Source organism: Condylura cristata, unplaced genomic scaffold, assembly GCF_000260355.1.
Source record: "Condylura cristata isolate star-nosed mole 26May11 unplaced genomic scaffold, ConCri1.0 scaffold00001, whole genome shotgun sequence".
Classification (NCBI taxonomy): domain Eukaryota; kingdom Metazoa; phylum Chordata; class Mammalia; order Eulipotyphla; family Talpidae; genus Condylura; species Condylura cristata.
Genome location: NW_004567102.1, coordinates 46,020,359 through 46,048,260, shown reverse-complemented (window position 1 = coordinate 46,048,260; position 27,902 = coordinate 46,020,359). Strand labels below are relative to the sequence as shown.

General features: G+C 33.9%; 1 protein-coding gene across 1 annotated transcript in view; it reads left to right on the top strand.

Annotated features, from left to right (window-relative positions):
- ASCC3 (activating signal cointegrator 1 complex subunit 3) overlaps window positions 1–27,902 on the top strand; it is a 232,059-nt gene that overhangs the window by 146,121 nt on the left and 58,036 nt on the right. The window contains exons 31-35 of the mRNA XM_004673727.2: window positions 14,476–14,613; window positions 16,749–16,869; window positions 17,715–17,847; window positions 19,105–19,230; window positions 27,740–27,851. Coding sequence (XP_004673784.1) covers window positions 14,476–14,613; window positions 16,749–16,869; window positions 17,715–17,847; window positions 19,105–19,230; window positions 27,740–27,851 — 630 coding nt within the window. The remainder of the gene's footprint in view (window positions 1–14,475; window positions 14,614–16,748; window positions 16,870–17,714; window positions 17,848–19,104; window positions 19,231–27,739; window positions 27,852–27,902) is intronic.

Sequence of the window (27,902 nt, the reverse complement as noted above, 5' to 3'; positions counted from 1 at the left end):
TTGACTTCAGGGGAATTTTTTCACCCTGGTGCAGTGCTTGCTTGTCAAGGCAGGCAGGCCTTGTGCGGCTGAGGCAATCCAATTGTAAGCTGAAAGTTGCTCAGAATATTTTGAATTACGGTTATACAAAAAAGGGAGGTCATAACATAAGTTAGCGTGGAAAGTCTGATTTTTCAGAGCAATTCCCCACCATCCGGACCGTGTCTGACGACAGAGGTTGCATAGCTCGTGTCAATTTTGTTTATTTTAATATTCAGCTAAGTTTTCATCATCTATGAGTTTTACTCATAATCAATTTTGCAAAATTACTTTTTAAAAATATATAACATTATTTTAAAACATAGAAAACATTAATAAGTAAAATAATTAAAACCTATTATCCTTATATATTATCCTTCGCCCATCATTTATCATATTTTTAAGTAATTATAATTTTTATATTTATGGAGTTATATTCCATTATTTTAATATCTTTCTACTCTAAATAAAAAATGATAAATTTTATCATTACAGGTTTTTTCTTTATTTAGAATAATTTACTGATTATAGAGTCCTAAATTTTGATTTACTGATCAAATAATATGAACATTTTTATTTTTTTAATATACACTGCTCATTACTTTCTGAAAGGGTTGTGTCAGTTGATTTATCACCATGCTATATAAATTACCAGCAGTATATGAAAGTAGCATTTTCAGCACATCTTCATTTTTGCAGTTTATCTAGAGATAAAAATGTGATCTTAATTGTTTTAACATATGCTTTGGTTTTTGTGTGTTTGAACTTTTTTCCAGACATTTGTTTACTTCTTTCCTCCTTTTTTACTCTTTAACCTCTTCATATCTTTTGGACATTTATCTGTTGCATAGAATTTTTCTTACAGATCTGTATGATCTTACCAAATTAAAAAAAAAAGATGGATCTAAAACTTTGTATCACTTCACCATAGATAAATGTTTATATATAGGCATCTTTCTTCAGCTTTATCAGATACCTTTTCTGTTTTGTTAAATGTCTTTTTTACCCTAGTAACACTTTCCAAATAGAAATTTTTGCATTTTACATGATAAAATTTGATTCCACCCACTTCTAAAGTAGAAAATCCTCTTCCTCATCACAAATTTACGTAAACTGATTTTTCATTTTTAAATATTTTCCTAGCTGGAATTGTGATGAAAAGAAATAGATTAAATCAGTAATAAAATTGTTGCAATTTCCCGTTTCCCTCCACATTTCCCCTCTTTATCCCATGCAGCCTTCAGAAAAACATGTAAAAAGAATGTTCTAACTCATTTGCATCTGGCATTAATTAGTAAAATGCATATTTCTCCCCTTCCACTTCTCATAACTCATTTGGGGTTATTGGATGATACTGTATCTATTACTGTAATATGTTAAAAGTTACCTAATACTTCAAAATGTTCTTGCATAGGACCTACAGACCCTGTTCACTAATAAGTGGCAGATTCCCAAGCTAGAATAACATATAGGTATCACATAACTCCTTAGAGTGAACATTATTATCTTGCATTTCAGATTTCAGAATTGCTTCTTTAATGTTACTTATATGCATATACCTAATATTTATTCAAAAAAATAACTTGGGATCAAAATCATTTTTCCGAAATAATATATTCCGAAATACCAAAAGAATCACCCTGATATAGCTAAACAGAATCTTGATTTAGGAGAGAGAGGCTGCAATGTAGATGTCTAGCATCATAACAATTTAGTTCATGTGTACCATCTATCTAGTCTCAATTTTTTTCTTTTATGCCATATCTCAAAAAGTATTTCAAGTGGAGACTTTTCTTTGAAGTGAAAGTACAAAGTACATACCTATTAAACACAGTTTTGGATGTTTGCTTAAAGTGTGCGTATGTGTGTGCACTGTGCATCTAGTACATATGTGATTCACATTAACTTCAAATGTGAACCTCATGTTCTTTTCCAAGCTGTAATACAACTCTACTATTTTTTTCTTTATTTCAATGTTTGAGATCTAAGAATCTGTGGATATTTAGCCATTGCATAGAATTACTTCTCTGTTTTACATTTTTTTAATCAGCACAAAAATTTGTCAGCAAGGCAAAAAATTAGAAACCACAGATTTACTTCCATGGTTTTGTCTCTTATGTACATTTCATTACCAAAATAGGACAATTAAAAATTGTTACTTTCAGATATTTTGTTTCACCAAACCCATCCCAAGAATAAAAAACCTAGGCATTCTTTTAGTCCTACTTCGAACAACAATCACATTTAAAAGCAAATTTTCAGAGGGTTGTAACTGGTCACTATGCAAATTCAATATGTTTATTACAAAACTTACTAGAAGGCAGATGTTTGAATTGGTGGAGCTTCTAAATAATTAGCTTTAAATAGGAAAACCTTTTAACACTTTAGTCTTACTTGAGTTAATTTCCACAGTATCCAGGCTAGCAACTCAGTCACTTCCTGTCGCTGCTCTTTGTAAAGTTGTTTTGGTGTGTGCTCCAGTACATGAGCACACTGGTTAGCACTTGAGTGTTGACAACTTGTGAATTCCAAGGGGGCAGGATAAGCACAGCAGCAGTTAACCTGGCAGCTGTGGAAAAGAGTGCCTGTAAAGTAGAGCAGCCTCAAAATCAAGCTGCAATTGAATGACCTTCAGTCCCAAAGTGTCTACAGATATGGAAAAGGGAGGAGGGAGCAGGAAGGAAAGAAAACTGTGGCACATCAGAAGAGGATGGAGAAAGAGAATATGACTAGGAAGGAATGTATGTGCCCTACTGATTTCTTCACAAAGGCAAAAAAAGTTATACATCTGTCTTCTTGACCTATGTCTCAGATTTTCAGAAATCAGGAAGACCCTGTCAAGTATATCATCAATGTAAAATCGTACCACAGCATGAAAAATCTTCTTTAGCAATACCTGCCATATTTGGAATTCGGAAGTCATGCAGCAACTTCAAAACTTTGTGATCCATATCACTTGGATTCTTGGTCTGAAGACCATGGTTTCTACTGCTCACCTCATACTATAAGGTTTTACCATCACTCTCTCAAACTCCATTTCCAAGACAGAAGCATTTGAACGCTGGGCATTAGCATGCAGCAGGAATAGAGAACATCAGAATTGTCAGCATATACTGACAATGAAAAGTCTCTATAATCTTTTAGCTGTTCAAACTCATTTATATACTTGTTGCTCCACTGCACTTAATAAATGTCCTAAGATTTCCTTCTAACATTGTAACTATCATCACACCAAAACCACTCATCCCTCCCTAAAGGAAATAATTAGAAATGTTGTCATTGACTCCTTTAGTCCTAGATCTTGGTTATATCCAGTCACTCTGGTTTTTTTACAATCCAATCTCAATAGCTCTTCGCCCGGGTCCTTCCCTGGTGGTGCAACAGGTTTAAACACAGTACCATGAAACTAGTGACATCTGTTTCAGCATAAGTTCGATCGCCAGCCAGCGAGTTAGATCTCCATGGCACAGCAGACCTCTGCTATCTTACCGATTGCTCCCCTCAACAGTGTTAATCTACCTATTCTTCTCCCACTCTGTCTCTGGTGAATCTCTCACTGCCCCTGCACCTCTCTGGCATGTACCCCAGCTCTGTATGCATAAATAAATAAATCATTTAAAAGAAACTCTCTTAGCCAGTGGACTAAATCAAAAGTTTGCCCATAACCAAGAGCTCCCCATTTAATAGTGGAGGATAGGAATAAGAAAGAAAAAAGTATTTAAAATACATAGAACGTATTAGTAAAAATATTCTAGTGAATATACAAAGTAGTAAGGCAGCTAGGATAGAGGCTACCGTATTTGTTTCTGCAACTAATCAAGGAGCAAATAGAAATTGTGATTATTTTCTCTGCAACCCATCATCTGTATACTTACTTCAACCATTCCCTAAGCTATGTAAGATTCTTCATCCAATACAATAACCACAACCCACATTCCTGAAACATTAGAAGTTGGGATTTTATATGCTTAGTATATATACGATTTTTAATATCTTTTATTAATTTTAAAATTAGAAACAATTGCACAAGAAGATTTCTCTGAAGTCCATCATATTTTCCACTCCCTTATGTAATAGCATCCCATTTTCTTCATCAGGATGAGCCACTCAGACATTATACTGTCACCACATTTTGCTTGTCCATTCACTGGCATGAGGGCCTCAAATGGTCAAGTGGCTATTGCAACTTCCAAGTGATTATTACCTCTTTTAAATGGCAAGTCTCCAGACTTGTAGAGCTAGAGTTATGGGGAAAGGAAATTAAAAGGTTTCCAAGTTGCTTGTTAGTATGATTGTAAAAGGTATCCATACACATTGACTACTTGGTTCCTGGAACTGTTTATTCTGGCATTGAGAAAAACAGTATCATTAAATGATTACTACTATTCAGGGAAGACAGTTCATCCTGCAAGATAGTGTTCCAGCCATGCCAAAGTAATGGCTAAAAAGCCAGTTCTCTCTAAGTAATGAGAACATGTTTAGACCCAGTCCATATAGCCTTATTTCTGTCTCTGGAAAGTTAGTCAGAAAGATGATTCTATGTGATATAATGATATCATAAAGGCATTCAGTAATCCTATCATTCAGGCCACTGGTGGACCCTGGTAGGCAGGAAAAGAGAATCAGACTCCAAAGTAACAATTCTAGATATCATTTGTCATATTAAGGACCCAATATAATCTCACCACCAGTTAGTTATCTGCCCCACAGGTAAGGTATTTTATAATGGATCCAGATGACTTGCATTCATAGCATATTGGAACCTCATGAGTGATGGTTGCTTTTCTACATGGGAAAGAGAAGTCCATGTTTAACCCCATATATATAGTTTTTATGTCTTCTACCATGGTACCATTTAATACAGGAACTCATTGTACAAAACACTGGGGCCCAGGAGGGTGGGGAGACTTCCTGGTTTCCTTAGAGATTGTCATTTGCCCACTTAACTATTAGTAGCATTTTTAACTTTTTGGTAAATGTCTTCATAGAGTATAAATATTTTCTTTGTTTTTTAATTCTGGGACCATCCTCAAAGTTTATCTTCATAAAACTTCTCCCCTTCTTGCTATCTTTCCACAAATAGCACTCTTGCCAAGTTCCTGGCCATTTGGCTAATCTACTAGCCAAAGAGCCAAGTGTGGATCAACTCACATCATCTCTATCTGTCATAAAGTGACAATGAACTACTTAAAACATGCTTTTATTCTTTTGCCATCCCTAAAAGAGACCATAATATCACATTGATGTACTTCATATGGTGCTGCCATATTGTTCAAAGGCCTTTGAACTTTGATTTTCACCCCTCCTCCCCCCATCAGTCAACTTAAGATAAGAAATAGCCCCAAGGGGCCTAGGTTGGTTTAGACAAGGACAATGTGACAGGAAGAGAATTACCTTTCATAATATTTTTCCATCTGGTCCTTTCATTCTACTTAATAATGGGCTGCTGTGAGAGACATCCAAATATATAGCTATGTAGATCAGATAACCTCCAACTCATAATGAGCAACTTCATTTGCAAGGTTACATGGTATCATAGTTATGCATTCAGCCTTCTTTCTCAACCCCCTGCTCATAAATATCCATTAAAATAATCCTCTAACTTAAATAAATAGACAGCTCTTACCAAAATTTGTATATGAGATCCTCACATAGTGAGTGTGAAGAACCAGAGAGCAGTCCTTGAGGGACTCTCGCATGGTAAACTTCGGTAGAAAATGATGCTCTGCCAAAGATACTCTGAAAGTGGTTCCTATGAGGAAAGGTAAGTCCTAAAAGACTGTAGAAGAAAGACCTTCCATAAAGGAAGGCATGTGAGTACATCAAACATTAATGGGAGTTGAATGAGAGCAGAGAAACACTAGCACTAACACATCCTAGATGAATTGACAAGAAGAGTCAGTAACATGGTGTGAATGGAGCCAGTTTGGAATGAGTTGTAAAGAGTAAAGATTTAGGAAAGGAAGAAATGGAAGCAAATCAGATATAGGACTCCCTCTAGAATTTTTCTGTGTAATTTCATTCATGTTATAATTTAATACCTGACAAATATAGTCTGTTGACTCCCGCCAGGTTTCTGCGTTGTGGACACACATACAAGAGGGAATGGCACTAGGTTGTGGATATTGCCAACCGGCACTAAGATATAAAAGAGGGAACAGCCTTTCTTTGGAGTGAGTTTATTGATTGAAAAGTGACAATACTGCCCTCTTTTTCATCTCTCACACCTTGGATGAAATGCCATATCTATAGTGGGAAAGTAGGGGCCTGCCTGAGGATTAGACTTCACTCCTTTATCTTGCCAGTAGCAGCACAACTCCCCTTTTTTTCTTCCACACTGTTAAGTAAGGCCCAGGTAACTAAATGAAGTGCACATCAAAGAAGACTAATTTTTTTTCTTTAAAATTGGGAATAAATAAAACACTTCAGCAAAGTCTTTTGCCCTAAAAGTCCTGGACCAGAGTGTTTAAGGTCTTCTCTTAAGTTTGCAGTATCACCAGAAGGTAGATGGAGGAAAAACAGTCTGAAGCAGGAAAGGAAATAGCTTTCTGACTACAGAAGATATGGAAAGAATCCAGATGGAGGAAACATGAAACTGACATTAATATGGGAGATAGGAGTTCCTTGGAACAACAGTTTAGTTAAATTTTATTAATTCTAATGTATCGACTAAAAACTCACCTAAATATACAAAACATTCTTAAATAAAGTGACAGTTATAATTTACACAGTACTTCAAAGTAATTTATGTAATACTGTGTAGGAGTGGTGCACAAGAAGACTGTATCACACAAAGTAAGCCTATATCATTTTCATGTGCTTTATATTGAATATTTTTTTTAAGATTTAGTTTATGCATGTAAAAGCGGAAGTGTAGGCCACACTTCTCCTATGAGAAGATTCATAGGAGACAGAGTGGGGAGCAGAACAGGCCTATCTACTGAAATACACTGCTGAGGGGAGCAGTGGGTGAGACAAGAGAGATCTGCTGTGCCCCGTGAGTTAGTTCCCGGGCAGGGATCAAACTGGAGCTGCAATGGCTGCCATTAGCTTCATATTGCTGAGACCTATAACCCCTTGCTTCACCAGGAAGACCCCTAAAGAATGTGTTTAAATACTTGAAAAGTTTTTTATTTTAAGCTAAACATAATTCATCCAACCTCATTAAAAGGAAACTCTTAATATACTTCCAAAGATACTATAGTCTAACTTTACTCAAAGCTATCACAAGTTCAGGTTTCACAATTTCTATTTTAAAAATTTTACTTTAATTTTCTTTGATTCATTTGTTTTTACACTAAACATATATGTATTAACTTCTTCCTATAGCTAAGAAATTAATACCAGACTCCAAAGATAAATTCGAGATTGTTGAAAATCAGAAATTGAGTTGTTTATTCAAAGTAATGACATTTTCAACTTGAAGGGCCTGTCTTGCTGCTTTTCTTCCCAATCTAACTAAAATAGATTTATGATGCACCTCAATTACAAGCTGTCTAGCTTAAAACCTTTTGTGATTCACCCCCAAGTCACACCTTAAGTGCTTTATATTTTTATCATACAGACCTCTTAATGACTGATCAGTACAGAAGACTATAAGGCTAAGAATATTAAGTGCTACAACATCTTAAGTCTGAAGAGGTGTGAACCTGTATCTCTGAATCAGATACACTTTTGTCAACCAGTGGTACCATGATAAAAACTTAATGCAAAAAAAAAAAAGAAAAACACCACACAGTATCTAGAGATTTGATGAGCATTGGACATTTGAACTCAAATTGGTTCATGGAATTCTTGTGTAATTAAGAACAGTTTTAAGATAGGAGGATGTTCTGTTTCATCTCGCCCTAGTTAGTATCAGATGTGTCCTATTGAAGAGGCAAAGCTCTTAAACATAGTAGTAATTGGTGTATTTATAGAGTGCTTTATAGTTCACTAAAGATTTACATCTATCTTCTTTAGCCATGACTTCTGGAAAAGTTATTCTTACTATTCCATTATTTTGGGGAGGGTTATTCTTACTATTATATTTTACTGATGTAGAAACTGAAACTTAAGGTAAATAAAGTGATTTGCCCCAAAGCACACAAAATGTGGCTCGAGTTCAAAACCAAGATGGCTGACTCAGAGTCTGTGTTCTTTTTCTCCACTACAGTAAATGGAATCATTGACAGCATACTGACTAGAGAAGGTGGGAAAATATAAGTGGGTTAAGGAGAGGTACAATTTGAGGCACCTCTCTAAGGAGAGGTACAGGAACAGAAGTGTAGTAAAGACAGGGAAAAAATAGCTGAAATTTTGAAGACAAGTAGCCGGTAAGGACTCTGCCATTCTCAATCATGAGAGATTAATTAGTTTAGAAAAGATAATTTTAGGTGTCCTTCATTTTTAGACATGAGTGTAAATGCTCAAATTATAAAGAGTAATCACCTTATAGAGTTCCCCATTTATTTGAGTCTGGTACATTACTCATTATTTCAAATAATTGATTTCTGTGTACAATTTAAAACAATGAGGTCTCTGTGTACAATTCAAAAAAATGAAGTCAGACTTAAAGCAAATGAAAAAATACCATTATCTTAAGTAGTTAGTTGAAGTAACCTCATTCATTTGAGGGTAGTTGTGGTTAAGAACAGAGCTGGATCCTGGTTCATTGGCTCCATGCTGACTGACCCATTATAAACTGTGTGTGTGGTGTGGCAGACCTCTCCTGACCCACCCGCTGCTCCCCTCAGCAGTGTACTTCGTCGATCTGCCTGTTCTGCTCCCCACTCTTGTCTCTAGTGAAGCCTCTCACCGCCCCTGAGCCTCTGGCCTGTACCCCAGTTCTGTATGTACAAATAAAAAATAAAATCTAAAAAAAAATTTAAAATAATAAAAAATAAATAAATAAATTTAAATAAACTGTGTGTTGATGAGGTTTTAAAACTGAGTCTCATCCCTTCATCTGTAATGGAATAATAGTAATCCTATCTTCACAGGATTGTTGTGAAAATTAAATTCAACAATACTACTAATGTATATAAAACAGGCCTAGAACAGAGTTAAATGTTCCAAAAATGTTTATTATTATTGTATAGTATGGCACCATTGAATAAGACCTTACAGATTCTTTTTGTTGAAAGTTCTATGACTAAATTTGATCTTATTTTTATAATCCTATGTTTGTATTCCTTCATAAATCTATTCACATATAGTATTTCATTCTATTTATAAAGACTAGTCTTAAGACAATATTTAAATTATGCACTTTAGAAAATTAATATAATATGTAAGTATCGATTCATCAGCTTTATCTGCATTTTAAACACTTTTCAATATATGTAAATAATCTCCATTCATAGTTTGAAACAAAAACTCTCCAAAAATTAAAATAAGCATTTGTACAAAAAATGAAGCACTTATATCAGGATTTCTTACCAAGAACATTGCGAGTTAAAGTCATTAGTGAATTAAATCCAATAAGTAGTATAGTAAATTTAAAATATTAATAAAGAAAAATCTTTAATATCTCTTTCTGTAGCCAGTTTGATATTGGTATCATTAAGAATCAGCCAAGCTTTTTAAAAAAGTAAATACAGTGAAAATGGTATTTAACTAGTGGACATAGCAAAGATTTACAAGTTATTGGTTAGTTTTCATTTAATTAATTTACATGTGACAACTTAATCACATATAAGTATACTTACATATTAACAGTGAATTTTGTGTGGTTATTTTTGAGACATCAGAGGGACAACAATATGTTGAGGCATATTGGTAAAGTTTGGGAACTACTAACTTTAATTTTTTTTATTTTGCTTCAGTATTCTAAAGTATTTCTCTCATTTTAGTTTTTCCTCTTCCATTTACAGAGTTATTATACAGAAGTTTATTTTAAGAAATTAACACTCATTATAAGGAAATGTTTTAAATGTGCTTAACATCTGTGCCAGGTGTGATATATTTAGTTATTTTTGTAAAGAAAAGTGTTCATAACTTTCATTATTCTCCTGTATGGTGCATCTTTTATTGAGCACTGTAGACAATTGATAAACATTATTCAGTGGCATATGGTCTCAGTCTAACGTGCTTTGAAAAGAGTACAGGGTTCTCATAATGAGGATTCTGTGGAAATGGGAAAACCAGCACAGCAGATATGCTTTGAGAAAGTATGAGTTTTTAGCATCTTGAAACAATACATCACACTCAAAGAGACAGAACTGGGCTGCACAATCTGTTAGCTCATTCTTGTCCAATCTGGTCTCCTCTTTTCTTTTGGAGCCAGCATTGTCATCAGCTCACTGAATTATATTCTGACTGGAATGTATTTCAAGCACAGAGTAATGTATCTACTTAAATGGAATCCTATCTTTCTACAAAAGCTTTTTGAGTATAATAAATTTAAAATATAAAAAAATTCTATTAAGTTAAAATAATTGGTTCAACAGTTTACATATGTGCCTGCTCCTCCCCCACCACCCTAGAATAAGACCATTACTTAAAGAAATACAGATCTGTTCTTATTTTATTTACAATATCAAATATTTCTTTTGGTTTAACTATCAGGTAGCTGGACATATTTCAGTAGCTGTTTGTTAGAAAGATACATGTGCATTACAACAAATGTTAGCTGAACAGAAATGAACTGTATAATTAAAACTTCCTCTATCAGAGTGTTTTAACTATAATAACTGTTCTTTTTAAGATTATATAGCAGCCTTTCTTAACAAAAATTGCCTTAGTGTCCAAAGCCATCATTTCGTGTAGTTTTCTCTTAACCATCTAGAATAATGCTAACAGTCCTTGGAAAACTTAAGATGATAATTCAGATTTTTTTGTGTGTGAGCTTGGTTCTCTCGTGGAAGCAAGGTTGAGAAAAGCTAAGACTTACAGTGTTCAAGTTCACTGGGTCTTTCAATTTGAAATTTACTGGATTGTGTTAATGAATTGTGTGTTACATCAAAACTGTAGCTTTATGTAAAAATTTAAATGAAATAATCTTTGTAAAGTTGTAAGTACAATGCCTAAGTACTCAACAAATGATTTCTGTTATCATGCCTTAAGCTTTCATTTTTCTAAGTTTCTAAAATGTTCACTTGTATTATGATAATTTGATAAAGATGAAAATTGTTTTTATCTTAAGCACAGTAATAAACATATAAAATTCAATCAAAATTTTATCTTCAAGCTTAAACAGATTGCCCTAGTAGCATTTTACTTAATGATTGAGTAACGTGACTATAAATTTCACTTTTTTATTGTGTTTAAACAATGCAGAATTTATCCACAATAACCATGTAATAAATGAAGTTGCTTTTTTGTGATTGTTCTCATGAGGATTTCAGGTCTTTGCCTGTTCTGATAGGCAGATAGTTCTTTTTAATGCATTGATTTATGTGAAAGTGGGGGCAGGGAGAATGAAAAACAGCTACCCTTCCCTAATGGAAAAGAAAAGGATGCCTGACTGCACCTCCTACCATGGTATTCTTTAGTTTTCCTGTGGTAAATGGCACATTACTTTCTGGATATGCTTTACACTGTGCTGAACCGCTTTAAGAATTTTACAAGTAACAAAATACACTGTGAAACTACAAGAAAACCGCTGAAACTCATTGTTAGAGCAAAACTAACTGTGAATTGATTCATGATAGTGTAAATTGAAGATATTTATTCAGTGGATTATTAAACAAAAAATGGGAAATAGAGTGTCAGTTGAGATGGCTGATATAATTTATGAAACAAGGAAGCACCTTTCTTGATAGCATGCATTTGTAGGTAGCTTACTTATCCTATACTAATTTAAAAGGTAAAGTGGATTTATGTTAACGTATTTCCATATTCTTGTTTAACAATTTATAAAATAAGCAGTGCAGGAACATTAGGTGACCACACTGTGACTACAATACAGAATGAACTGTTTATTAATTGTATTCTGTTCAGGGAAAGTTGTTGAACAACATTTCTGATGTGTATAATTAAAAAATTACCTAATCCAGGCAGTGTTTTTTGTACATTAGTAATCATTACATAATCAAATTTAATCTTTCTATTTTTTTTTAAATTGGTGTGAAGCATCTTGTTTCCAAAGCTTAGAGATTTTTCTAACCATTGAAAACAAAATAATAATAAAAACAATTGGAGTGCTTCACTATATGGGTCTTTGTCTTACACATTTTTACTACACTGCAGCAGCCAAGCTAAGGTTAGCAATGTTTGAGTTACTTAATGGCTTATGGGTAGCCAGCAGTGTTTTTGTAGATATACTTGAGTATATTAAATTAATAGTAAAAGGGGAAAAGGAAATGAAATTTGAAGGCAATACCAGCTTATAATAATTATATACATACCTATTTCCCAGTACCTTCTCCACTATTGTTTACTGTTGGAATGTGGTAGTAAAGTTATGAACATAACTAAAGTAGGTCCCCCTTTTAAACACTCTTTATTTAAAGTCAAGCCACGTGATGGCTGCATTACTCCCTCATAAATTTGCACAGAAGGAACTTCACCAAGCTACATCTTATGTCATCCTGTGTGTTAATGAGTAGTAAAGATCTTCATTAAATAGGAGATTGGGCTTCCTACTAAGTTCTTTACATGGAGTACAGTTTGTAAGAACAGGAATTGCTGCTTTCTTGCCATGAAGCCTGTGTTCATTAAATATTTTCAGTGTACAATGGAAAGTTACAAGAGAATTCAGAGAACATTTAGAGAGTACTTTTTTTTATAAAATAATAGTTTATTTTTACATCATTTTGTACTTTTTTTTCATCTCAATTGTAATCCCCGTGGGTTTCCCATCACTGAGTCACCCGTGTGCCATCACTTCCTTCCCCCCCCATTTTTGATCCCATTCCCCACTCCACCCCCACAAAATGTCTCTGACATATAGCTGTTCGTTGTTATTATTATTTTGTCACCTGGTCTGTCACACTCCTGCTATAAGTGAAACCATCCAGTATTTTCCTTTTTTTCTGCCTTATTTCACTAAACATGATCTTTTCCAGCTCCATCCAAGTTGCTGCAAAAGACATGTGTTTCTTTTTTTTTTTTTTTTTTGGTTGCTGAGTAATATTCCATTGTATATATGTACCACAACTTTTTAATCCAGTCATCTACTTTTGGGCATTTGGGCTGCTTCCGTCTTTTTCCAATTGTAAATAAAGCAGCAATAAACATGGGGGTGCAGGTATCTTTTTCAATCAGTGTTTTTGTGTCTTTTGGGTAGATACCTAGGAGTGGGATTGCAGGGTCGTAGGGAAGCTCCATGTTAAGCGGTTTGAGGAACTTCCAAACAGTTTTCCATAGTGGTTTGTACTAGTTTGCATTCCCACCAGCAGTGCAGGAGAGTTCCTTTTTCTCCACATCCTTGCCAACATTTGTTGTAGAGAGTATTTTTAAAAATTGAATTTCAGAAACTGTTTAGATAAATCAATTGAAACTGGAAATTAAATCTATTATAAAATTCAAAGCTGGAATATATAAAAGTTATTAAAAACAGGTGAAGTATTTAATCAATATTGCTAGAATAACTGGTTAATTATTTAGAAAAATTTAGATTTCTGTCATACTATCTATTGTGAAATAAATTACAGATTATTTAAATAAAAAATATTGTACAACAGTACAATAGAAGCACAAAAATAGAAGTTGAAGTGTTAATATGTATATACTTGATCATCAAGATGAAGAAATGATTTTTAAGCAACAAAGCACAAGGGGCCAATTTAAAAATTTAAATCTGTAAAGTAAAAAACATATTTATATATACATGAAATACAATTAGAAAACTGGGTGAAAGTATTAAAACATGATGGAAAGGCATTGATATTCTTAGTTCATAAAACGTTACTATAAACAGAAAGGCAATCATATCCACTTAAAAACAAAGAAATAGTTTACCCAGTAAATATGAAAAGCTCTTAACTGAGTAATTGATCAAACAAGTGGAAATCAAGCAAAAATGTACTTGTTTGATTTTTTTTAACTGAAGAAAGTAAGGTTTAGAGAACATATATGACTTCCTCTGAGACAAGAGTTCAGTGAGAAACCTAAATTCAAATGATTCTGCTACCTGGTGGTATTATGAATGATTTTTAAATTTTTAACACTGACCCTAAAAGATAGAAGTCTTTTCCACAAGACCAGAAAAAGACACTGAAATATTGTAGGCAACATTACATCCCTTTTAATAATTGTTACTTATTAAAGTAACATTCCATTTATGCACAGGCATTTTTTCTTGTTGCATTAAAACAAAATGAATAACATTTAAACTTTATTTCACTTAGAATATGCATTGCCACTAAATATTCTTTTCAATTTATTTCATTGTAATCATAGCAGTACAAGGGTCTTGTACTTTTATGTTCATAGTATACTAAGAAGAGCAAAGAACAAAAATCAAATACAGTCGTCCTATCAATATTTTAAAACTAATACATCTACATATTCTAATTGGTTTTCTACTTGCAGATGGAGAACATCATTGGAACATTAAGAGATTCCAACTTGAAGCTGACACTTGCTTTTGGAATAGGAATGCATCATGCTGGACTTCATGAAAGGGATCGAAAAACAGTTGAGGAACTATTTGTAAACTGTAAAGTTCAGGTACTTTCTTACCACAAACATATATGTTTCTTTCCCCTTCTCATTTTCTTAATTATTGGTGTTTCTTTTTTTTTTTTTTTTAAAGATTTATTTATTTGTACATACAGAACTGGGGTACAGGCCAGAGGCTCAAGGGCGGTGAGAGGCCTCACCAGAGACACAGTGGGGAGCAGAACAGGCAGATCGACGAAGTACACTGCTGAGGGGAGCAGCGGGCGGGTCAGGAGAGGTCTGCCACGCCATGTGGTCACCTCCGGGGCAGGCGGGATTCAAACTCATGCAGAAGTGGCTTTAGCTTCTCAGTGCAGTGCTTTAACCCACTGCGCCACCAGGGAGGGCTGGTGTTTCTTTTTTATTTGCACTAACATTGGTTTACAACTCTGTATATGATTTAAAGATCTAAGCTCACACTGTTCAGGTATATGTCATAATACTGCAACCATCAGTCACCTAGGCACTGAGAGTTCTCTACCATAGTCCACTGTGCCTTCTCCCCATTTTACTCTCTCTTCATCTCTCCCCCTCTACTAGCCTCAGTTCTACAGTCAGATTTCTAGGGTTTGCTGTTGGTTTGATACCTGACCCGTTGTTTTGGTTTTTCATATTCCACATTTAAGTGACACCATTGGTATTTGTTTCTCCAGGTTATTTACTTCTCCTGGTGACTCATTTCACTTAGCATAATCCCCTCCAATTCCATCCATGTTGTCATATAAGTCAAGAATATCTCTTTTTATAGCTGAGTAGAATTCTGTTGTGTGTGCGTTTGTGTGTGTATATATTACATATATATATATATATATATATATGTATATCTCATCTTCCTAATTCATTCAGCTGTCTTTAGGCACTTAGGTTGTTTGCATAGCTTGGCTACTACAAATAGTTCAGACATGAAAATATAAGTGCATGTATCCCTTCAAATTAGTGATTTTTCACTCTTTGGGTGGGTTGCTAAAAATAGAATTGCTGGTTCATGTGCTAGATCTATTTACTACCTTAAGAAATCTCTGTACTGTTTTCATATATACTGGACTAGTCTATTCCCACCAACACTGTATGAGTATCCTTTTTTTTCCAACACTTGTTTCTGTCTTTTTGATGTGGGCCTTTCTCACACGTGTGAGGTAGTACCTCATTGTGGTTTTGAGTTGCATTTCCCTGATGATAAGTAATGATGAGCATTATTTTTTTTTAATATTGCTATTGGCCACTTGTATGTCTTCTCTGGAGAAGCATCTGGTTAGCTCTTCTGTTTTTTGATTGGGTTCATTCTTTTCATTGAATTACATGAGTTATTTGTAGATACTGGATACTAGCATGCGGAGGACCTTGTCCAGCAAGGTCAAGCGTTTTGGGGGCCCCAGGTCCGGCTACAAAAGAGTCAATCGATCGAGTCGATCGATCGTGCAGCAACAGAGAGAGAGAGAGAGAGAGAGAGAGAGAGAGAGAGAGAGAGGGAGGGAGGGAGAGGGAGAGGGAGAGGGAGAGGAGAGAGAGAGAGAGAGAACAGAGAGAGCGAGAGCAGAGAGAGCAGAGAGGAGAGAGAGAGCGAGAGAGCGCAAAAGAGAGCGAGAGAGAGAGAGAAAGGGAGAGAGCTTTATTGTGTAGTGCAGCTATATGTATATATGTATACAAAGAGGGCGGTGCAGTTAGTGCCGGTTGGGGGTGGTCTTGATGGTTTAATGTCTTAAAGGTCAATGGGGTTGAGGGGAGGGATCCATAATCATCTTAAGGGAGTGGACACTTATCTCGGGAGCCAGAGATAAAACCTTTCTCAGGTGCAGGAACTTGCTGAGCTCTGAGGGAGAAAGGAGTGGGAAAAGGGATTTGGGTGTGCTGCATTCTCAACCAGGATGTTTACCCTAAGTTCCCATCAAGTGTTGTTTTGTGCATAGGAAGCAAAGTCCTGGTCTCGGTCCCACACTAGCACCTTGTTCAGATGTATGATGCGCAAATATTTTCTCCCATGCAGTAGAGTGTGTTTGCTTAATGAAGTTTTTCACTGTACAAAGCTTTTTAGCTTGGTGTTCCTAATTGTTTATATCTTCTTTTGTTTTTTGATTTCATGAACAGATATTTCAGTATATCTGTTGCCCCATCTAAATAGAAGGTATCATCTTTTACTTTTTCAGGTTCTAATTGCTACAAGTACATTAGCCTGGGGTGTAAACTTTCCAGCTCATTTAGTAATTATTAAAGGAACAGAATACTACGATGGAAAAACAAGACGTTATGTGGATTTTCCCATTACAGGTAATTTCTTTAGATTTTATAGATATATCAGTTTCTATTTTAGCCTTGTAATTTGAATTAGCATGGGTTAAATTTTAGAGAATTGCTCACATTTAAAATATAATAAGTGAATTATACATTATTTGGTATATTGAACTGTTTTATGTATTTTTACTTTCTTTGTTAATAAATGTCACAAGCATAACTAATGACTTCAAATTCATAAATTGACAAAATTACTGACTTTAACCATTAGTGATTTATTAGCTTATAATTAAATATTATAATGTTTAATTTTAAATCTGTTCACTAAAAATGATACTGCATGAGATTTCTAGAACCAAAGCCCTTGCTTTGTTGCTGTTTAAGTGTATGAACATATTAAAAGTATTTTCACTGGTTTCTATAAAGAGAAATATAATCAATATGTATTTCCACTCAATGAATACATGTTGAAATGTCATTTCTAAATCATTACTTAGCATGGAAATTCCTGCAGTAGGGAGAAATGAATGGGAGGGAGGCCCATCATTTGTTGGGGAAAACAATCAAGTGACTCTGCTGAAGAGATTTTTTTTCCTGTATGTGTATGGCTTTTTCTAATTTAATTAATATAGTAATAATTCTTAAGTATTTAACTAAAGGAGTGTTTGTCTCTTTTATTTTTACATACAGTAAGAAAGAATTTTTTATCATAGTGACTTGATCATTTAGTTTTTAGAGAACTCAGTAGGAGGCACCTGAGATAATATACTTGCCCATAAATCTTCTATTCCATGGTTATTGTGTTGCATTGTAGAAACATACCATAACCAGTCAACAAACAAGGTGGCATCCTGCAGAATCCTCCTCCTCTTTTTTTACAGATGTACTCCAGATGATGGGGCGTGCTGGGAGGCCTCAGTTTGATGACCAAGGCAAAGCTGTCATTCTGGTTCATGACATAAAGAAAGACTTTTACAAAAAATTTCTTTATGAACCTTTCCCCGTAGAATCAAGGTAACTTGTGCTATAAATTAATCTCAATGGATTTGTGTTGTCATGCCAAATTAATTTTTGTTTCCATTTTATTAGATAAAAATCAGGAAATGTTCTAGTTCAAAAGAATTGAAGTGAAACTGAATATAAATATTGCTATAAGACAACATTCATTTAAACTTTCATTAGCAAACTTTTTTTTAAAGAAGCAATCATAGTACAGTGTTGGTCACATTGACACTGGAGCCAGACTGCTTGGGTTTCCATCTTATCTCTACAATTTACATACTCGATACCAAGCAACTTATTTAAATCCTCCATGCCTTAGTGTACTAATCTACATAGTGGGCAGCAGCAACAATAGCAGTCTGATATAGGGTACTTGTAATGATCAAATATATAGGGTTTGGCACAGTGATAAGCACATTTAATAATTAGTTTGGTGTGATCTTTTCTAGTGACTGCTGTTGCTTTGGCAAATTTTTCTCTCACTTTCTCAGCTGAAAATAACTGTTTTGCCCTCACACACTTTTTTATTTAAGACATTTGTCATTTGCTACTTTTCATCACAATCATTTTGAATATACTGTATTTCCTGTACCATATCCTAACCACAAAGGACAAGACATTTTTCTGTTCTGCTCTCCATTCTGTCTCCGGTGAACCTCTCATCCCACATACCTCTGTCCTGCACCCTAGTTATTCTACACAAAAATAAGAAATTTTAAAAACTTTTTAAATATATGTATATTGTTCTGTGTCTCGTCATTTTTATTGATTAGCTTTTTCTTCTGTTGACCATTATTTCCTTTTTTTTCAATTGTACATAAGAATCTAAAATGAATAGCTTGTAATGCCAGTTTCTCAACACATTTGATCATTGTTGTGCACACTGCAATGTCTAGTCCAATTTATATGTTATATGGTTAGGGAGTTAATATTCATGGGTTGAATGAAAATTATAGCTTTGATGTATTGTAAAGGACTGTCATCCCTTTATTGCCAACTCTCCTTTCTTCTGCTTCAGTGTTATCCCATACTTACACCAGTACACTGTAAGTATGTCTTCCCTGTTCTCCTCAACTTCTCCTCCTGAAACTTAAGGCTCCTTTCCTGTCAACCTGTATTTATTCCATTATATCAATTGTTTTTCCAAAATTATATAGAGATTATACTGTACAAAACACATTCATTTCTTGAAACAAAATCTACTGTGTAGAATAAAGTGTGTTTCATTTCATGTTCATTTATGTTTTCTGTGTCTTTGTTACTATATAGTCTATTGGGAGTGCTTGCTGATCATTTAAACGCAGAGATTGCTGGTGGCACAATAACATCGAAGCAAGATGCAATGGATTATATCACCTGGACTTACTTTTTCCGACGTCTTATTATGAACCCCAGGTAAGTTAAGTAAGTGTAGGGCAACTCTTTATCTTACTGCTTTGCCCCAAGAGAAAATATGTTTGAAGGTAGCAGACTATAATCTCTAAATTCTCTCAGTCTCTCTCTCTCTCCCCACTCCCCTACCTGTCTCTCTCCTCTTCTTCTCACCGCTCTGCTTGTAATTTTTTTAACTTCACTTAAATTTCTGTAAATACATATAATTTTAAAAAGTTAGAACGGTGGACATTCCAGTTATATGAATTTTCTCATAGAATCAGATGAACACAATATATAGTAAAATCAGAAAAAAAATGTGTACATTTATAATTTATTTTGATTAGAACACCTACAGTCATTAAGAAATGTACTAAATTACTCAATACTGATGACTTGAGTGTAGTTGAAATTCAGAGGATGAGGATTATGAATTTGAAGGATAAAGAATTTGTGAGTTATCTTTTAGGGTTAATAAAAATCCTGCATAAAGAACTAAAATTGCAGGAATTCTGCAGGAGTCTTTTAAAACAAGCAGTATAGCTAGGTTTTCATTTAGCATCTGCTTGTCAGATACTAGACACTAAGACATAAAGGTACATCATCCCCTGTCTTCAAAAGTCAATCTTTTAATGTGTAATGAAGGTATATAAATCACTACATTGTAAATCATTAGTGCTCTAATAATATATATTTAAACTATATTACCTCCCTTGTCTGGTCATGTTGGGACTCAATCATGAATAAAAAACTTTTCTGAGTTCTGTATAATTATAATAATCTATATTTAAACTGTGAGAGTAAAAGTTTTACGAAGAGGTTACATTTCAACTAGATCTTAAATCTATATCAGTAAAAGGTAGAAGGCAAAAAATATTGTGTGGGCTGACACCCTCAGAACTTGAGTGGTTAGAGAATGGCCAGAAGTTTGATGTAGCTGGAACTTAAAGAATATAGAGACAGAAAGATGATCTTGACCAGGAAGTAGATCAGACACCAGAGAGTAGAGGAATGTTTGCCTTGCTAAGGAGTTGACATTGATCCTGCTGACTGTCATAAGCCATTGGAAGTTTCTAAACATAGTTTAACATCACCAAATTAGTTTTTGTTTGCCCCAATACTCATAGCACTATGGTAAGTGATGACTTGGAACAGGGAAACATTTATAGCACAAAGACCAATTAAGAAGTTCCATAATAATACTGGAAGGATAAATAAGACTAACAGATGCAGAGGGAAGGAAGGATGCCAAATATGAGGAACACTCCTGATATGAGTGAGAGAAATTGTTAAGGCATTGTAAGGTCCTGAACATATAAATCACAGTGATATTATTGCTAAGTCTTGCTTGTTGCTATCTTAAGAATCTTATTTCTTTTAAGCCTGTAGTTCTACTTACATAGATAGGAGTTTGAGAATACAATGCCACTTTTTGCTCGGAGTTTCCTCATCTGTTGCTTCCTCTGGATTTGTTGCAAAATATCATTTGGGAGCAAGATAGCACTGAAAATTTATCAGTAAATAGATCAGAGGATTAGACATGTCGACTGGTATGCTAGGATAGGCAGTGCAAATACTTTAGTCCAACCTTCTTATTCGATAGTGAGAATCAGAGGCTGGAAGCTTAAAATAACTGACTCTAGCTCCAATAATAACTCTGTGATAAAGCCAAGGCTTAAAAATCTTGTTTTTCTGGCTCACAGCTCTTTATGTTGAAGGGAGGAGGACTTGGTATATAAACTCTGTGTGTGTGCATGTGTGTGTAATGTCATAAGAAGAGAGGCATTCAGTGTAGTAGAGAAAGCTTGAGTTTGGAGTCAGAACTCTACTATCTATGTGACCTTGATTTACTTCACCTCTCTCAACTTCACTTTCTTCATCTGGAAAATCAGTGATGAGTTTACTTCCCTTGTCTGGTCATTTTGGGACTCAATCATGAATAAAAAAAGTTTTTCTGAGTTCTGTATTAATTATGAAAAGCATGATTATGTTAAGCTGTTATTCTGAACTCCATTCCAATTGCTTTACTCATCTATACCACCCTGAAGAGTCTAGTTGGGAGACTGAGAACCTTTAGTGAACCTTTATTTTCACCTTTCGTGAAAAGTTTACCTCACATTTGTGATTTTACTATCATTCTTTATCCTGCCAACATGCCTGCCTAGTCCTTACAACCAACCTAACAAAAATATGGTAGACGTTTAATGTTTGAGTGGTAGATGTGGTATAGTAACATACACCTGTGAGGTATAGCCTTCGCCTCTTAATCATGTACAATATTGTAAGCTCATGTTACCTCAGTAAAATAAAATGATAAGGCTGCTTTCTCACGTATGTTGCAGTAAGGCCAGAAATTTTTAAAATATGGCAAAAATGTAACTTCTTGGGATTTACCTAGTTTATTCTAGTTAAAGATAAACATTTTTAAAAGGTATAGACTACAGCTGTACAAAATGAAGTTTTATGTAACAAACCTTAGAATTTCAGTCAAAGCACAATCTGAGGAATATCCATCTTTAGAGCATCTGAAAGAAATCATGAATGTTTATTAATTTTGATTTTTATAAATTCCTTTCGTATATTTGTTTTGCCATCTAATGGCAGTTGCTTTTCTTTCCCTTCATGTTTTCCCAAAGGACATGTTCCCTTCATGTTTACCCAAACCTGGGTATCTTCAGTACCACCACTAAGCAGGCTATGTTAGATTGAAGGTACATGAATCTACCCCAATCTAGTGGCAAAACAAATATATGAAAGGAATTTATAAAAATGGAAATTAATAAAATGGAAAACTAAAATCTACACGATAGTTAGTATTTATTTTCAACTATTGAGATCCTGTGGGAAGAGCCTAACTCATTTAGTGCTGGAAGAATACCCATTTTATCGATGAAGAATTGAAGCTCAGGGACATCAAGCTACTTGCTCACAATCACACAGCTCCTGAGTGGTACAGCAGCTCTACAATCCAGGAAGTATGTTCCAGAAGCTACATTCTCCATCACTGGGCTTATTATCAGGTTCAGAACTCAAATACCCATGCTCCCCTTCTACTTCACTAGGATATACTTAATATAATACTTTTGTTTATTTAATGCAAAAAAGGCCAATTTTAATATCTATACATTATATCTAAATAAAAATGGAATGTGCCTAAATATTTTTAACTCATATTTACTTGATCTGCTATAGTCAAACTGCCATTTTTTCTGATTGGTCCTTAATTATTTGGCCCTGTGTAGTACCATCTGTGTTAATTATACCTTTTCCCAAAAGTGGAAGCAAAGAAAAGCACAGGACTTCAAAATAATTATTAAATTTTCTCTACTATTTTCATGTGTAGAAAATGTTTTTAAAAAGGTAAAATTGTCTCACTTAAAGAACTAGTATTATGTGTACATTTAATATATCCTTAATATGCAGTGTCAGGGCCATAAATTGAGATTTGACTTGTCATTGGATGGGGGAAGGAGAATGGTGCATTCCTCTGTGTGTGTGTGTGTGTGTGTGTGTGTGTGTGTGTGTGTGTGTGTGTGTGGCAAAGAAAAACTGAGGTTTATTTGAACTAGAAAACACAAAGATCATTTTCAAAATGCAGTCAGTATAGATCAATAAACTCAGTTCCCCAAACCTTTCATTGAATCATACTACCTCCACCAAACAAGCACAAAAAGTAAAATTTATGTTGACAAAGATTTCAGCCACTATTCTTGGGTTGTTCCCTTTATGCCTGTTTATAATCCTGTGTCTGTGAGTGACTGTGTGTGTGTGTGTGTATGCAAATATGTGTGTATGCAAATATGTGCATATATATGCAAAGCTAAAATTTTATGTATATAAACACAGGCACACACATATATATTTTAGTTTAAACGTATATGGACACATGTACTGGTGCATCATGAAATATAATATATTCCAAATTGAGTTCTGGATTCAATTTGTATGTTCAATTTTGCTCTCTGTTTTCCCCTGAGAGAGCTTTTAAATATTTCTGGAGCAAAAAATGTTGTGGTAGTTTCAGCTGTCCCTGTAACCACTTCCATTATTTGTGTCATTATTACTGCTGCATAATCTGAACATAAAAAAAGTGGTGCTGTAACAAATGACTTCCTAGTACTGACAGTTATAGCAGCAGCATTTCAATACTGATGAAAACTCTCCCAGCAAGATCTCCAGCCAGGTTTACATAAACCAAACAGGAAATGGTTGCCTCTGTTCACATTAAATCCAAACTGTTTGGTGTAACTTTATCTATGTTTTACACTACAATAAAGTCTCTTTATTCACAGCTGTTGAAATTTCATCTTTATAAAGGTTGCAAAAAAAAGATAACATGAGGCTTTATGTATCTAGTATTCTTGTTCATCCTTCGATAAGATCTTTAAAAGATAATTTTTTAAGTTTTATTTTTTGATTGTTTAAATTTAATGAATTTTGTAAATTTTTATGACAGGGAGAGGTTTGTTATGACTTTTTCCCAATGGACTGCTAATAGAAGTTAGCTTGTCTAGCCCATGTGCTAGATGCTGTCAGTATCAAACTGCCTTTGACTTTCACACCTCCCAGGGGACTAGTAATTGTTGTGTTCAAACAGCCTGTAATTGTGATCCCGCTGGCTTTCTCAGTACGCTTCTGGCTATTAGAATCATTAAACAACTCAGCACCTGTTAACAGCATTGTAAATATTCAACCCTGCTTGTGTGCAGGTTGAGTCCAATATAGAGAAATCTTACAGAGCTCAGCCTCATAAATTAGAGCTTCTGACAAGTCAATTATTGTGAAACTGGGTTTCTCTGTGAAATAAATGAAATAGCATGCTGACAAAAAGGTAGGCTGTCTGTTTATGGCAAAGAGAAGATAATGACTTGATGATTCAATGCAGTGAGCATGAAACTACATTGTATCCTTTATCCGTAATTAAACAGTTATGTAATATTTCTGTTAAAATAGCCAGTAAGTTATAAATTTTGTACTGTGGAGAGTGTAACATGAGAACAGACCTTTTACTTAGCTGTTGCATGCTTTTTCAAGTTAATAAAATGATTATAGAAATTAATGATATGTAACATTTTTAACTGCTTATAATTATTTAGGCAAGAAATTACATGGAAACTAAAATGTTCACATTTAGATGTAAAGGTTATCCAACTCTACTAACAAACTCTATCCTTTAATCGCAGGAAAATATAAGACTATTACCTAAAGTGTATGTGAACACAAAGATATCTCCATTTACACTTTGTTTTATTACTTTACAGTATTTTACAAATTATCTATCTAATTAAGATGTGGTAACATATCTGATAAGTATTTGAAAATGTTTTAATTAACCTTAGATTCTCAGTCTAAATATTAGCAAATGACTAATTAAATCAGTGAAGTTATATATTTTATTAAAAAAAGATCCATTTTAGTATTTGTGCTTAGTTGTATAAGAATTGTTTTGGTGATTGAGATTTTACTATTCTTTAAAAAAAATATTTAAAATAGAGCACTATTTTTAAAAGTTACATATTTTATAAGTTACTTAATGCTATCACATGTGCCAAAATATTCAAAGAAAATAGTTTTAAGGTTTTTTTATTCCAGATATTATAAAGATAAAAGTATTGATATTCAACGAATTGAATATTCAATGAATTGAATATCAATTCAGTTACTCTATTGAAATTTGCATTTCTTCTGTTGTGAAATTCAATAAGAATATTGGAGAACATGTTAAAAAACAACTATAAGAAAAAGAAATACCAATGAGAATTTTTTGTTATTCTTAAAAATGCATCAGTTTTTAGTAAATTAAATTATAAACAATATTTTGTCTAATCAATAATTTGTTATGGTCTCAGAAATTATTTTAGTTGATTTTTCTTGAATTTTTGTAACTTAAATGTTTAAACTTTATCTAGGTAAAAGTCACAAATTAATCTTAAAAATGTCTCAGTGGACTTAAACTTTAGAAGAGATGGTAGCCCATCAAGATATTATCTTGTAAATGCATGATACAGTAGTAAAACAACTATTAAAGAACCTGTAATTTTTAAAGGAATGTTTTTATCATTAATAGTTGAGTATTAGATGCAACTCTATAGGTTTTATTCATTAAAGCATAAATGGTAAAATTGATATTCCAGCTATAAGAGAACGGCTTATGATAACCAGGACCAGCGTCCATGATATTTCTTTTCAAATGACCTAATACATTTATAGATAAAACAGAATTTTAACTTTCTGTTTTTTAGAGTGATATTACTTTCATAGTCTTCCTTCTGTAATTTCAGTTGCACAGAGTGGTTTTATTCTTGCTCTCCAAATGGTATTACTTATTCAGTGTCCTAGCCATGTTTTCACTAGTGTTTTCAATTTAGAAATAACTTTATCAATGATAGATTATTCTAGACAGCTGAAAATATTATTTGAAAATTTATAGACTTAGCAAGCCAAACTAATGTAAAATATAAAGTACATGTATTACAGAAAGTTTGATGTCATATGTCAAGGAAAAAAATGAAAGAGCCTTGGAGATCGGTTTCCCCAAATGGTCAGATAGACTTTGCATTATGCCCAGAGTAGGCCTCTGGTGATTTCAAAGAATATGGTTTGGGGGGTGTAGGTTATTAGGAACATGACCTCCTAACTGAAAGAAAAAATGGCAAGGTCATCTCTTTATTGTCATGTGAAATCTCCCCCCTTTCTTTCTCCTTTATGCCCCAGGTTCTTAAGGATATATATACCTCTACTGCTCTATTTTACTTTAGAATTTAAACTGGATATTTTCCATACATATTTTATTAAATATTTGAAACTTTCTCCTGCTAATCTTACTTGATTTTCATTTGTTCATCCCTAAACAGAACCCAGATGGGGTGAGCCCCAACAAAAGAAAATATTAATAATTTGGAATGATTTGGAATAACTTGTTGGGTTTTGAGTGTCAAGTACATTGCTGAGGGGAGCAGCGGTCGGGTCAGGAGAGGTCTGCCTCGCCATGTGGATCTCCTCTGGGGCAGGCGGGAAGCGAACTCATGGAAGTGGCTTTAGTGGCTTTAGCTTCTTAGTGCAATGCTTTAACCCACTTGCGCCACCAGGGAGGGCCCGAATATCCAGAATTTTTATTTCATCTCTAAAGCAAAAGAAATTATTCTAGCTAAATATGCTTTCTTAGTAATTTTGAAAATAAAGGGAATACATTCTAGTGGTTTCTAATGCCAGTTCTGATATGTCTATCTAGATATAGATTTATTTTTTATTCAAATAGACATTAGGACTGCTTTCATTGCTTACCTGTTCACTGATAAAGGTTTGTTTATTTTGGTCTAAGAACTTTTCCAGGAAAGCACTAATTTCTCTATAGGTTAAAAATTAAAAGTAACTGTTTCTTGTTAATGAAAATTAAAATCCTCAGTATAAATTTACAGTTTAGTGGAATATTTTCTCAAATAACCTGTTATTAATCTCTAAATAAATGTAGTATACTAACTAACTCCAAATCCTTCCCTTTGAAGAAAGGGGTGGAAAGTCACCACCAGATTGACTGGTTGTGGATTTCCCTAAGTCTTTCATTTGACATTAACACTTTATGCCAAGCTTTAAATAGCCCCTAGATTGTTCTGTTCAGGGGTAAAACTCTATCCTTCAGTGATAGAACCTGCACACTGAAGCTGCTCTTCAGTCCTGTTCCTTGATTTGGACAAGAGAGAAGTAGACCACTTAAGTTCTCCATGCTGATGAGGTTGCAGGATTTACCTAGTAAGAACTAAGGGCTGCCATGCCATGAATGGGGCCAGACCCTCACCTTTTAGATCTATCCCAAAGTAGATTCGTAGTGATACTAGGGATTTGTTTGCCAGGAACCCTTTTGAAGATAAAGAAATAAATGATTCAGGTAAAGTACATGCCTTCAGACGTTTTAGTTAGAAAATATCCAAAATTGAACCTCTGCATTTCAGATATTTTGAAACTTAATGACAGTAGATTGTAAGTCTGATGAATGTCTATTCTTCAGGATGACATTTATGTCTTACCCCTAGAACAATGACTAAATTTCCTAAAAGAACTCATTCACCTTCCTTTCTAAATTAATAGCTTATGAGTTTTATATTACTAAGGATGGATTTTTATATATAAAAGGGAATCTTGTTCTGTATATTTATATATTCTTCTTACCCTCTCTAAATCCAGTGCATAATTATAATTTGCTATAGATGAGTAATGTGAAGTAATACCAGTTTTAACACTGGGAATATAATATTTTTTTTGTATTATGCTGATTTTGAATTAATTTTGAAACAGAATTTTTTCTGTTTATTTTACATATTTTTATATATTGTCTTTATTCATAAGTCATCAAACCTTAGTGTGAGACTTCATAGTTATGAAATGGGAATAGTGATTGCAGTTGCTATATTTCTATAATTTCCTGTCAATTTAATTTTGCTTTGAAATTTTGAAAATTTCAAATACTATGAAATTGAAAGGATAGTTTTAATAAAAAAATATTTGTAAACCAATAATGACTTTGCTTATGCCCTAGCTACTACAATTTGAGTGATGTGAGCCATGACTCTGTGAACAAGTTTCTGTCCCACCTGGTTGAAAAGTCGTTGGTTGAACTGGAACATTCCTATTGTATTGAAATTGGAGAGGTACGACTCAGTTTTATACATTCCACCTGTAAATATTTCCTGACTTTTTTT